The sequence below is a fragment of the Dothidotthia symphoricarpi genome, assembly GCF_010015815.1.
Source record: "Dothidotthia symphoricarpi CBS 119687 unplaced genomic scaffold P153scaffold_23, whole genome shotgun sequence".
Classification (NCBI taxonomy): domain Eukaryota; kingdom Fungi; phylum Ascomycota; class Dothideomycetes; order Pleosporales; family Dothidotthiaceae; genus Dothidotthia; species Dothidotthia symphoricarpi.
The window spans coordinates 722,250-734,478 of NW_022985030.1; the positions used below are offsets into that span (position 1 = coordinate 722,250).

Here is a 12,229-nt window from a genome sequence, read left to right on the forward strand (position 1 = left end):
ATTGCGAGATGCTTGCAAGGAATGTTTCTCCTGCTATAGACAAGCCACTCCGACCCACGTCAACTTGGCAACAATTCTGGACCAGAATATCTGTGATAGGAAGAGCAATGACGACGACATCAAAATGGGTGTTGCACAACCGAATCAGGCTCGGATGTTGTGCTCCTTCCATCATGCAGAGGATGTCTCCCTCTTTGACTTGTTTGCAGTACTTGTGGGACTTCAATTTGGTGCTCCAAGACACTTCCGACGGTCCAGCAAAGCGAGAAGCCCCCACAGCAATGTTTTCCTTATCAACGGAGGTCACAGTGCCAAGGGGGCAACACCAACCGGTAATAACGGCTTGCTCTTTGTCATCCCAAGTTGTTGCAACATGGTGAGGGCCAAGGGTGTTATGGATCAATCTCTGGAACATGAGTGACCAGCTGATTTTGTAATCAGGCTGCAAGCCATGCTTATGTTGATCGGAGCTCATGCCTAACAATGCGAATATCTTGTCCCTCCTATCGCTTGCCTCCTGAGTATGAAACATTTCGACAAGCTCCGCTAGAAGCCCAATATCCAGAGACGATATGGCTTCGTAATCATGGCAAGTTGGAGAGAGTATGGGGCATCGTAGTGGCGTAGCTGACCAGCTCATGAGCCGAAGAATTGATACCACAGAACTTTCGATATACGAGTCACGACCATCGATGCTGGTAGTTCTGCCAAGAGCATTGAGTCCTCCAACAAAGATGGATCCATGGAGTTCTGAACTTCCACATACAACTGACAATGATCTTGCTGCAGCTACTTCTTGGAGAACCCATACACGTCGAAAGTAGGGACGAGTCAAGAGCTTTCTGAGAGATAAATCCTTGTCTGAGTTTGATGAATTTCCCCTGGAATCCAAAGACTCAGCCTCGAAGCCTGCACTTGTCCAGCTTCCCCCATAGCCTGACAGGCTCGTCCTGGAATCTAGGCGGTTCCTCTGAAAGCTTGTTCTCGTCAAATTTGTCTTATTCGTTCCGCTAATGATACCTTTCCGGTCATCGTCGAACCCGCGCCAGATCGTCTCAAAAGCAACCGTACTGTCGTCCGATTCCTCGCCCAACCAGACTACAACCTGGCTAGCAAGACTGTAGATCGTAGACATCATAGAAACCTGTCGCGCACGTTCGTGGAGGTCTTCTTGGTTAATGGAAATAGCGTCTATCCACATCGTTCGCGGCAAGTCTGCATCCCGAAGTCGCAGCAGCGCTGCGTATAGATTGGTTGTGACATCCAGATAATGGTACGTGAAGTCATCATGATTCTTCAGAGATATTCTTCGAGGGTGGTTCGGATCGCCCCAGACATATGACAGTGCTTCGTATATGCCATGACCTCTCTCGGGTTTCAAGGTGTATTGAAATATTTGACATTGTACATCCTCTTCGCCTGTCCCAGGCAGAAGTTGAAGTAGACGGATGCTATAGGGTCCAGGCGTCAGAGCGACGTATGAATATCGTTCCATAGGTGGTTCGTCCGAATGTGAACAATACCGGGGAAGATTACGATTGATATTCGTTCGAATTGAGGTTCGGGCTACTCACAGAGAGCGCTGCACCAACTGAAGGCGAAAGAGAAGAGAAGAGAGTGATGATTGAAAGAAGGACGAGGGACACAACTGACAAGGCTGGAAGCTGACACTCAGCCTACTCGCTGCAGCCTTGGTCATGCATGTAGATGCGTCTGATGAGCAGTTCGCGTAGCCAATAGACTTCTCACAAACGCACCCAGGGCGGTTGGCTAGAGTCGGGTGGTGGCGTTTTAACGTTGAAGGTGAAGTAGAGCACATCCGAGTTAAAGCGCAGCCTCGCCGCGTATTGCAGACCGGTGAAGTACCTGGTAACAACAAGTAAGTTGGGTCGGTAAACGGAAGAACATATTAGTGGATCTTTTTAATATGAGCAAGGGACTATTTTTGATAAGATAGTGTTCATTTGCGCTGAAGGCCAAAAGGAGGCGAGCTGCAAGTAATAGTCAACCAGCTAAGTGATATGGACAGCCACTGAGCATACGATATCTCTGTGGCAAACCCGCGCAACCACCACGTTTACTTCAAAGAGCACTCGTAGTGGAACACAATTAGACCAGCGGCTGCTTGCGTCGCCGTGTTGTTGGTGATATGACCTTGGTGTGTGCGCGACCAGGAGTGTGCTGTCTACATCGTCCGTAGTGCACTCTCAGAGGAATCGTGTGGGTCAGTAAGAGCAGGATCAGAAGCTTACACATATGCATCTATTGTCAAATTAACGATATGTCTATCGCGCAGAGACAATGTTCACTTACAAGTCAAGTGTCAAGGTCCGGCCTGCCTCATAATAAGAGCAGACCGGAAAGCTCAATTCGATACCCGGAGTCTGTGAATACCACAAGATTACACAGTTCAGGAAGTCAGCCACACCCAAACGTTCGCGCGCCGCCCAGACAGCCAAGCTTTCAACTATGCATACTGCATCTGCATGCTCCTTCTTGAAGTCAGATGGCTCACATCAATCGTCCCGCGGACGAAGGTGGTGCTGAGACAATGGATTGGTATGCGACTGTCCATTTAGTCATCCATCTCTTCCCCGTCGCGGCCAGGACTCCTGCTCCTCGCTCTCCCTGAACCTCGTCCACTCTGTCTCTTGTCGTGATCGCGTGGGCGCCCTTTTCCAGCGGGCGGTGGTCGTACAAAGGCAAAATCGACCGTGATCTTCTGCTCAAGCAGTTCCTCGTCATGCGCGCCCTTGATCGCAGCCTTTGCCTCGTCGAGTGTTGGGTATTCGATGAGAACGTAGCCCTATACGCTGTCAGCCCTCTCCTATCTTCTCCTTCTCTGCACACCAATCCAGTAGTCCACGCTATCTAGACATGTGCTAAAGTCACGTACCTTTACATAACCCGTCCTCCGATCCAGGTTCATATGCAAGTTCTTGATGGTGCCAAACTCGCCAAACATATCCTGCAGGTCCTCCTCGGTCGCCTCTTCGTGTACATTCGTGACAATGATGATCCAGCCCTCAATGGAGCGGACGGCTGTCGCGCCGGCGCCGGTGCGCGCGTCACTGGCTTTGGGGTCGGCAGATGTGGGCTCTTGTTGTTCCTGCTGCTCCTGCTGCTCCTGCTGCTCAGGCTGATCGATTTCCATTTCTGCGTCGGCCATTGCTGCGGTGTATGTGGAATTCGGTAGACGAAGCGTGATGGTGGGCTGGGATTGCTGTGGTGGTGATGGCCAAGCTTTGAGTACATAATGCGAAATGTTACCCTGGGGTGAGTTGGCGCTATATTCGAAGCTAGTACAGATCCAACTAGCTTGATAACTAGCAGATTCCCTACTCAGTGCAATGTCTGGGCCGTCTGGGCACGAGCTTGTTCATTGACAATTAGGTACATGAAATGGCGCACACACTTGTAGAAATGGCTGCTTCGACGCGTTTTTTCTGTTCTCTTTCTCTACACTCTCGACTTCGGTTTCAGAGAATGGGAAGCTGCCAGATACCATCTTACTCAACAAGCATCAAGATCTGAGCGATCCGCCCCACCGACGTCACTCTGTCGTTTATATTTCTCAATCATTCTTCACAATGCTTCAATTCCTCGACAATCTAGTGCACTATCAAGATCCTACCCTACCCTCAATCTCCTCACTCGCCTACCTCTTTATTACCGTTTTACTATCTTCCCTTCTGATCTCATCACGGTCACGACAGGACATACAAGAGGTATCCTCACGGTAACACAATGTCGCAATTCACTTCGGTGAGTGTCCTGCAGAATCAAAATTCATGAGCATTTCGATCTAACAGAGGTAGATTGCGATGATAGGATGTGGGAGCATGGGTGGTGGCATGGCTTTACTGTTTGCTGAGGATGGTGTTCATGTTAGCCTCTCAGATCCTTCAGAGGAAGCGATGGACACGATTATCGAGAAGGCCCAGAAGTCTGGATACAATGGCAAGGTACAGAAGTTCACAGGTAAGATATAGCCCACATGCCATCTCTCGGAATACCAACAGCCTGGGACTTGTGATAACAGTATACGATAGATTATGCGTCTCTTTGCAAATCCCTATCCCAGCCTCGACTTCTCGTCTTCTCTCTCCCCCACGGCAACGTCGGCGATAAAGTTCTTGAGGGTCTGTCGCCCCATCTATCTCGCGACGACATCATTCTCGACTGTGGAAATGAGCACTTCCAAAATACCGAGCGTCGCCAGAACAAGTGCAAAGATACAGGGATTCGTTACATTGGCTGTGGGGTTAGTGGGGGTTACCAGGCAGCAAGAGCTGGACCTTCTATGTGCCCAGGTGGAGACAAATCTGCGTTGGAGGAAGTCCTGCCTTTGCTACAAAAGGTAGCCGCGAAAGACAAGAATGAGAAAGCTTGTGTAGGCATTGTTGGACGAGGCGGATCAGGGCATTACGTCAAAATGGTCCACAACGGTATCGAACATGGGATGATGAGTGCTATCTGTGAGGCATGGGGTATCATGCGGAAGATGGGCATGGGCTATGAGGAGATTGGTAACGTACTGAAAGAGTGGAATTCTTCCGGCGAGCTGGTAAGTTCTAACACTAATCCGTGTAAAGTTGGCGTCACAAGCTAAGAAATCGATCTTCAGAGAGGTACATTCCTTATTTCCATCGGCGCCGACCTATCTCACAAACGCGAGCCTGGAAAGGATTCTGGATCAAGCGATAGTTCGGAACAGCACCCACTCGTTGTATCAGAGGTACTCGACAAAGTAGTCCAAGATGTAACCGGCGAAGAAGGAACAGGAATCTGGTCTAACACGGAAGCGATCGAACTCCATGTCCCTGCCTTCACACTCAATACGGCCCACGCATTCCGCCTCGCATCCGCCTTCCGCGGCGACCGTGAGCGTGCCAACAAGACTTCTGATGGCGGCTTCCCCGCCGCTGAACTCGACATCAAAGACAAAGACGCTTTCATTGAAGATCTGCGGAAAGCAACCTACGCAGCGTGTCTCGCGAGCTTTATCCAGGGCATGAATATCATAGCTCGCGCAGATGAAGAGCACAAATGGGAAATCGACTATTCGCAAATATGGCAGATCTGGCGCGCAGGCTGCATTATCCAGGCGGACTACCTTTCAGACGAAATCTTATCGCCCATCCTCAACTCAAATCCCACGTCCGAAGACATGAACCTCATATTTTCGTCCAGAGTTGCTGAGGATGTGCGCAACTGCTTTCCCTCGTTGCGTCGCATCATTGCGAAGTCTGTCGAAACAGATCAAGTGGTCCCGGCCCTCAGCGCGACATTGGAGTACTTCAAAGTCATCACGGGCACGGATTTGCCCACCGCGTTTTACGAGGCTGAGCTGGATTACTTCGGTAGCCACATGTTCGATCTGAAAAGTGATAAGAGTGCGCAGGTAAAAAAACCGATGGAAGGAAAGCACCATTTCGAGTGGAAGCCGGCGACGAGCCAGAAGGAAGAATATGGCCAGAAATATAAGGTTTAAGCTCAATCTTGGGTTCAGTGGTATCGCAGGCGTGATTCCACGATCGGTCGGCGCTGCTTGTATATATTGGCCTTGAAACGATATGGCTTGTGACTGCGGTGAAGATCCTCCCCTAGAATTCTGTTCGCAAAGCACAAAAACATAATGCGTTTGGTTATGATTCTTTGTCACTTGAATGGAAAGCTCCTGTTCCACGAGGTAATTGTTGTGCGAAAAAGTCTTGTTGAGTATTTCAGTCCTGTATTCCCAAGCCCGAGTTTGGGGGTCTCGAATAGTTAGACCATGTTGTTTTATTCGGCAAGTTCGTATCCATGGTGACTTTTCACGACGTCAACTTCAGTCGACGATAGTCAGTGAGTGAACTCAGGGGACTAATGTTCTCGCATGATGTATTAGTAGGAAGATGACTATTAACACAGCATATCGAATAATATCATTAAAAGTTGTTAACCCAATGGAGTCCTAGAAAACACATCTCTCGGTCCGAGTATAGACCTAACCCATAATGGTGTCGCCAGCTGCCGGACGCCTAACGAAAAGCATCTTAGCAGAAGCATTGTTGGAGCAAGTGCTCACGGCGCCAACACAGATGCCGCCGCCGCCTCGGCAGCAGGTTCTCACAACGCATAGCTGGTTGGAAGCACAATCACTGTCAACGTTGCACGCTGGGGACGAGCAAGGCGTAGTTCCAGGAACGCAAAGACCGCCACCACCATTGAGAGATCCGCAAATACAGCCGCTGCCGCAGCCGATGTAGTTTGAGCAAGACGCGGTAGCACAGCTCGGGTTCATGCACAAGCCCTTGGCGCAACCACCGGAAGCGCAGACGTTGCCGCATGCACCGCAGTTGTTGGGATCGGTCTGGAGGTCCAGGCATTGGGAACCGCAGGTGGTCTTGGGAGCCAAGCAAGCTAGCATGGTGTCAGTGATTGGTATCAGTAATGGCAATTGCGAATACATACGGCAGAACGTCTCAGTCGCGATAGCAGTTGTAGTAGTGGTGATCGTTGGCGTCAGAGTTTCAGAAGCAGTGAACTAATCGAGGGTCAGTTTACACGATATATCAGAAAATAAGCCTTGTTTTCAACTTACGCTAAGAGTTGAGGTGATGCTGACAGTGGTAGTCGCCTCAGAGCCGATTGTTGAAGTGCTGGTGGCAGTTTCGGTCATGGTGATGATGACAGTGACGGTCGGTGTTGGGAGCGATAGGCAAGCGCAGGCTTTCGTAATGTCATCGCAAATGAACTTCTGGAGGCCTGTGGGCGCAGTCGGGCAGAGGGTGGGAGTGATAACAGGAGTCGATGAGTGCACAGGAGTCGATGAGTACACTGGAGTCGACGAGTGCACGGGAGTCGAGGAATGTCCAGGAGTGGACGAGTGACCAGGAGTGGATGAGTATCCGGGCAGCGATGAGTGTCCGGGGGTCGATGAGTGTCCGGGGGTCGAAGAGTGTCCGGGGGTCGAGGAATGTCCGGGGGTCGAGGAATGTCCAGGAGTGGACGAGTATCCAGGCAATGACGAGTGGGATGTGTATTTCGGTGCTCCCGACGAGCTTGACGAGGACTTGCCATATCCATAGCTACCAGCACTGGTGGAGCTCTTGGAGTGCACTGTCGAAGAGGACGAGGACTTGCCATTTCCATAACCGTTGTTGCTGGCATAGGCCTTGGTGCTAGCAGACGGGGTGGATGAGGACTTTCCATATCCGTAGCCGCCGCTGGAGGAGGTCTTTTTGCTCACGGCGGGTGTTGACGAAGACTTGCCGTATGCATAGCCACCACCGTTGGACGAGGTCTTGGTGCTCACAGACGAGGATGATGAGGACTTCGAGACCCCATAAGCCTGTGCCGGCTTGCTGCTGCTGTAGGCTTGAGCCTTTGTTGACGACTTCGTGCAGGAAGTGCTGGACGCGTGAGGCGGTGTCGTCGTTGTCTTCTTGGACGAGGTGCACGAAGTGCTAGTGGGACCCGGACCAACACCAAGACCACGTTTCTGGCTATCGCCAGTCGAACAGGTAGTGGTTGTCGAGGTTCTGTTTGAAATTAGCTTATAGTTTACGGCAGAAAATGGGTTGGGAGCTTACTCGGTGGATGTCAAGCTGACGGTATCAGCCGTGAAGGTTGTGGTTCCAACTGTCGTCGTTTCGGACAAAGTGGAAGTGGATGTCAACGTCGATGTTGATTGTTCATCAACCACGGCTGTCGTCGTTTCGGTGGCCGTTGAAGTGACTGTCACAGGAGCGATAGAGAGGATAGAAGAGCAGTAAGTTGTTGCCTGTGGAAAAACATGCAGGACATCGACGATTGCCTGGACTGGAAGGCACTCATCAGCACGGCGGACTCCCTGGTGAGCGGCTGCTGCAGAGAGCAGAGAAAGAACGACTGTAGAACGCATCTTGATCACGATTACTATTACTGATCTCAAAAAAGAATGACTGGTGCTAAAGAGCGACGAAGGTTGGTGACTTTCTCATCCAAAGCAGCAGCTGTACCGCATTTAAAGTATGTACGATAATTACGCCAACGGGGTTAGCGATGCATTATCCTGCTAAACAGTCGATGGCGCGACGAGCTGAAGTCAGTGGCCCCTTTGCGAATTTCACGATGCTCTTTTGGGCGAGAGAATCGATAGGCGCGAGTCGGATCATAGCTTACAAAATAGCCCATCTCACTAGTGCACCACCCCCAACACCTGGCGAAGCCGCTCAAGACAACTTGAAAACAGAGAACAAATGTTGGAATTTCTGAATGCGTCACTCAAGCTGGCATAGGGTAGTTGATCACATAACTATGAGATGTCTACCCACGTACTGAAGTCGTTTGCCTTTTGGGTACTATGTAACTCGATACACATGAGTCTCTGCTTTCGCACCCATGGTAATGTGGCTGGCTGAGCTGAACTCATAGGCTTGGCCAGCCTGGACTTCATTTGCACAGATGCTGCTCCAGATCTTCTGGAGGATCGGATTCACACAGGGGTGTTATTAGCCGCAGAATGGCATACGGTAAACTAAAGTAGAGCCCGCTCTTTGAACGCGCCCTCTCAAACGTGCGAAAACGGCCGCCCTGAAGGCTTTTGCATTCCTAACGACAATAATCGTAAAGATTTAGGGCTGTGCATTCGCAACCAATGATTTCGTGCACTGGTGCTGTTTTTCAGGAAATGCAACCGAAAATCAAATCTTCATTTACCCTGGGTTGGCGCTAACGAGCCGCGTGGATCAAAAAAAGCGGGTCTACTTTGATGTGCCGTCAACACCAACAGAACTGTCCATGCCGTCTGTGAACATCCGGAATTTCTATCCGCAACCATATGGAGTGTTCGGGTAGAAGAGGGGTTCATTCATGGTATTACCTTTGCCCTAATGAGTAAACAATTCGCTGTCGTGCTCCACTCGTCTATCTTATTGAGTGATATGCGTACATGCCGCAAGATACCTCAAGCATTGTGGCGTTTCTTGGATGTCAGTCCCGATTGGCGTGCCCCTGAGCTCGCCATGTCAATGGGCTTGGCCGAAAGCCAGCATGCATATCGGCGTTCAATCGCCGGCCAGCCACATCCCAAAAAGAACAACACCCCGGTACGAGTTGTGTGGAGTTCCCCAAGGATGTTCTCTCAGCAGCGATGCGCTTGATTAGAAACTACAACACTCGACGTGTGTGTCCCAGAAATAATCATGCGGACGTGTGCAGACGTGACTACCAGCAGCTTCTAGCAAGCTGTGGGAATAGGCGCAAAACAGGCGCTTCTTCCACCATGAATGTTTCGTTTCTAGTTGAAATACCTTGGATGCGCTGCTACGAACATGTGGGTGGGTGCTGTCAGGGGCAATGCCAAGGCTTTTCGCTACCAAACTCGCATAGTGCGGACATCAAGGGGAACAGATTAACTTACGATTCATTGTTCGAGGCCCCCCACAACAAGCCCGAAAACCCCCACAAGTGCAGCGCTATTTTCGTTATGTAGGCCTACCCCACGTCGCTACACACTGGCTCAACCACCACGCAGTCCGCCGGAGAAAGACATTAAATCCCGACTCAGCACTGTATCTTATACACAAGACGGCAAGACGGTGAAAGTCGGGAACAACATGCCGTTTTCATGTAACGAGAGAAAAAGGAAATGTGTATACGTTAATCAGAAGGGCATACAACTACACCCAAGAAATCTCTATCATGCCTAGCCAAAGCCCCAAATGACAAGTAAGAAAGGCAAGGCAAAGCAAGGAGCATATACCCCCTCTATCCGCGCTCTCCCTCAACCGAAAGACCGGGAACCAAGGTGCAGCGAAACCTTGCAACAGCTTTACACCTTACATCTAAGATTATGGTAAAAGTCATTTGCCTAGTTTTCCAGCAGTATCCGCCTCGCGATCTACGTTTGTGGGTTTGTTAGTATGGGTTTTACGGCTTTTAGAGCTATGGAGAATGCAGAATACAGCACTCCCTTTCTGGCTTTTATGGATGAGTGAGGGTTGTGGTGGGTTCGTGTAGCGTGGACGGAGAGGGCAGTATACTGGAGATGATGGGGAAGAATATTCGCTGATTAGGATGTACTGTTTCCACGGATTAACACCATGGATTTCCACTCCAGAAGTACACGCCAGACTGGCTGAGTACGAATTGACCCAGTCCGTCTCAGAGTAAGACTTCGAAATTCCCACAACTCATCGCTTGTAATCCTCTCTTCAGAAACACTCTACGGTAAACCTTTATCCCCGTCAGTGAGCCTGTGTAGACCCGGAGCCTCGACCCAGCCTGTATTACTTGCCATATCAAATGCAGCAAACATTGGATTTAACCTGCAATATGGCATGTAACGTAACAAAGCGAGGCTTACTCTCCATCACACATCACACAACGCTTTCATAAGGTCTGGTTCCAGCTTATTCATTCCTCTCTACCAAGAAACCCAAGAACCAAAAACACAATATCCATATCAACCCCCTAGCCTTTGTCATCCCTCATCCGTCACCGCATCACCCCCGCTAAACAACCGAGCCTTGCATCTCCCTCCATCCGCAAATCAACATACACAACCCCCTCCCCTCGTACAGAACCGAAGCCATAAACCCACACAGGAAACGCCACAAACAGACCTACAATCCACGTAGTAAAAAGACCGAGTAAAATAAGGCACGGAGTGAGAAGCGGTATGGGGATGCTCTGAGTAGATGAGTCGTGGGGGAAGGATGTGCGTGGAGTACGGTACGTACGGTGAAGGTGGAGTTGTGTCTATGTGGGGAGGTAGGAAGATGTAGTAGTGGGATTTTTATAGATCGATCGATCGATTGATTGATGGATGGATGTAAATAGGTGGTTGGTTTGGCGTGGTAGATTGAAGTGTATCTTGTTGTCGGACAGGAGGTAGTAACAATTATTGGGGTTTAGCGGAGTTCTGTAGACCTATTTTAAGCTCATCCTGCTATAGTTTGTTAGGCATCTTGTCCCTTGCTTTATAGCGGCTAAGAAGCATCCGGAACGGCGGAATATCTGTATGTATCTGGGAGTAGATAGGTAAAGAGGTCTGCATGCTTTCCAGTAGTTAAGTGCATCTTGTTCGCGGAAGAAGACGATGGCGCACTTGTCGCAACATAGGAGGCTTGCATTGCTGGTCATCTCTGGATGTTGAGCTAGAACGTGGCGATGAACGTCGTCTAGTCTGAATTCTGTAGAGAGTGTATCTGCTCTACAATACATTAGAAGCAGCGGTATATAGTCGTAGGGTGCCCATGTCGTGCGAACGTAAACACTGCGTCAAATGCAGGATGCACACTGTGTTATTTAGCAATTATCAAAGCCTGGTGCTCAAACATCCACTCCTTGGCTTTTAAGGTACATAACCCTACGTATTAGAAAGCCTCGTCAACTCGAATTCCCCTTCGGCGTACCGTCTTTTGTACAGACTGCGCATCAATAAAGCTCATTACACATAAGGCGTTTCCCCTATACACATCCTCCAAAACATTATTCCTTATCTGCAGGAAGACAATCTACATAACATGCTATAAGGGAATGAACAAACCCTTTCAATCCCATCCGTGCTCTCCGTCAACAGTAAAAGCAGGAAGTAAGCTATTCATTGTGGCTCCTACAAACCGCAAAACTACATAATTAGGAGTTGATAAAGTACAAGCAAGGCGTATACTGCTCTAATTTTATACACACAATTTCTGTAGTAAACTTCATTGTAGCCGTTAAACTACGACTTACTTCCACTACACTACACCCTAGTTCCTGGCCTGGTATTTCGAGTTGCTATAGCAGAAGCGAGGGGTTCAGACTGCTGGGTACACTGGACTGCGATAGACAGACGCTCTTGGGACGTTTGTGTGTGTGTATATGCGAGGCTGTGGGCATTAAGGTGAGGTTACGTGGATGGGCTGGGTTCTGTCTGTCTATCTGTATATTTGGACGGATGGTGTTGTGGTTTCCGTGCGTACGTGGACAAGTAGCTTTGCTCGTTTACGGGCAGATGTTGTGGGGTGGGGAGAGCAGGAAACAACAGTAACGCAAGGTGGAGTAGTGTGGATAGAGTGGTGAATGTGAGACATAGACGTAGGATGACATACTCCCCATGACAAGACATGACTTCGTACCCTACCCAACCCTACCCAAGCCAATCCACCTCAACCCAACGAACAGAAATAAGACTATTAAAAATACCGCTACACTCCACTGTACACAAACCCATCCATGCCATCATGCTTCATCCTTTCCTATCCAACCCCGCGAA

The 12,229-nt window shown here is 49.6% G+C and overlaps 3 protein-coding genes across 3 annotated transcripts; 1 reads left to right on the forward strand and 2 right to left on the reverse strand.

The window, feature by feature from the left end:
- Positions 1-100: 100 nt before the first annotated feature.
- P153DRAFT_258688 (HET-domain-containing protein) lies at positions 101-1,450 on the reverse strand (the record flags this gene model as incomplete). Its single annotated transcript, XM_033662805.1, has 2 exons — positions 101-909; positions 1,021-1,450. Coding segments are annotated over 2 exons (1,239 nt in total), but the record flags the coding sequence as incomplete, so codon positions are not given.
- A 1,125-nt stretch (positions 1,451-2,575) lies between these two features.
- P153DRAFT_302266 (RNA-binding domain-containing protein) lies at positions 2,576-3,169 on the reverse strand (the record flags this gene model as incomplete). The annotated part of the gene is made up of 2 exons (XM_033664442.1): positions 2,576-2,806; positions 2,897-3,169. 2 exons carry the CDS (start codon positions 3,167-3,169, stop codon positions 2,576-2,578), a joined length of 504 nt encoding a protein of 167 aa, XP_033518983.1.
- Positions 3,170-3,854: 685 nt separating this feature from the next.
- P153DRAFT_379647 (6-phosphogluconate dehydrogenase C-terminal domain-like protein) lies at positions 3,855-5,494 on the forward strand (the record flags this gene model as incomplete). The annotated part of the gene is made up of 3 exons (XM_033669882.1): positions 3,855-3,981; positions 4,053-4,567; positions 4,628-5,494. The coding sequence occupies 3 exons, from the start codon at positions 3,855-3,857 to the stop codon at positions 5,492-5,494; spliced, it is 1,509 nt and encodes a 502-aa protein (XP_033518984.1).
- Between the last annotated feature and the right edge of the window lie 6,735 nt (positions 5,495-12,229).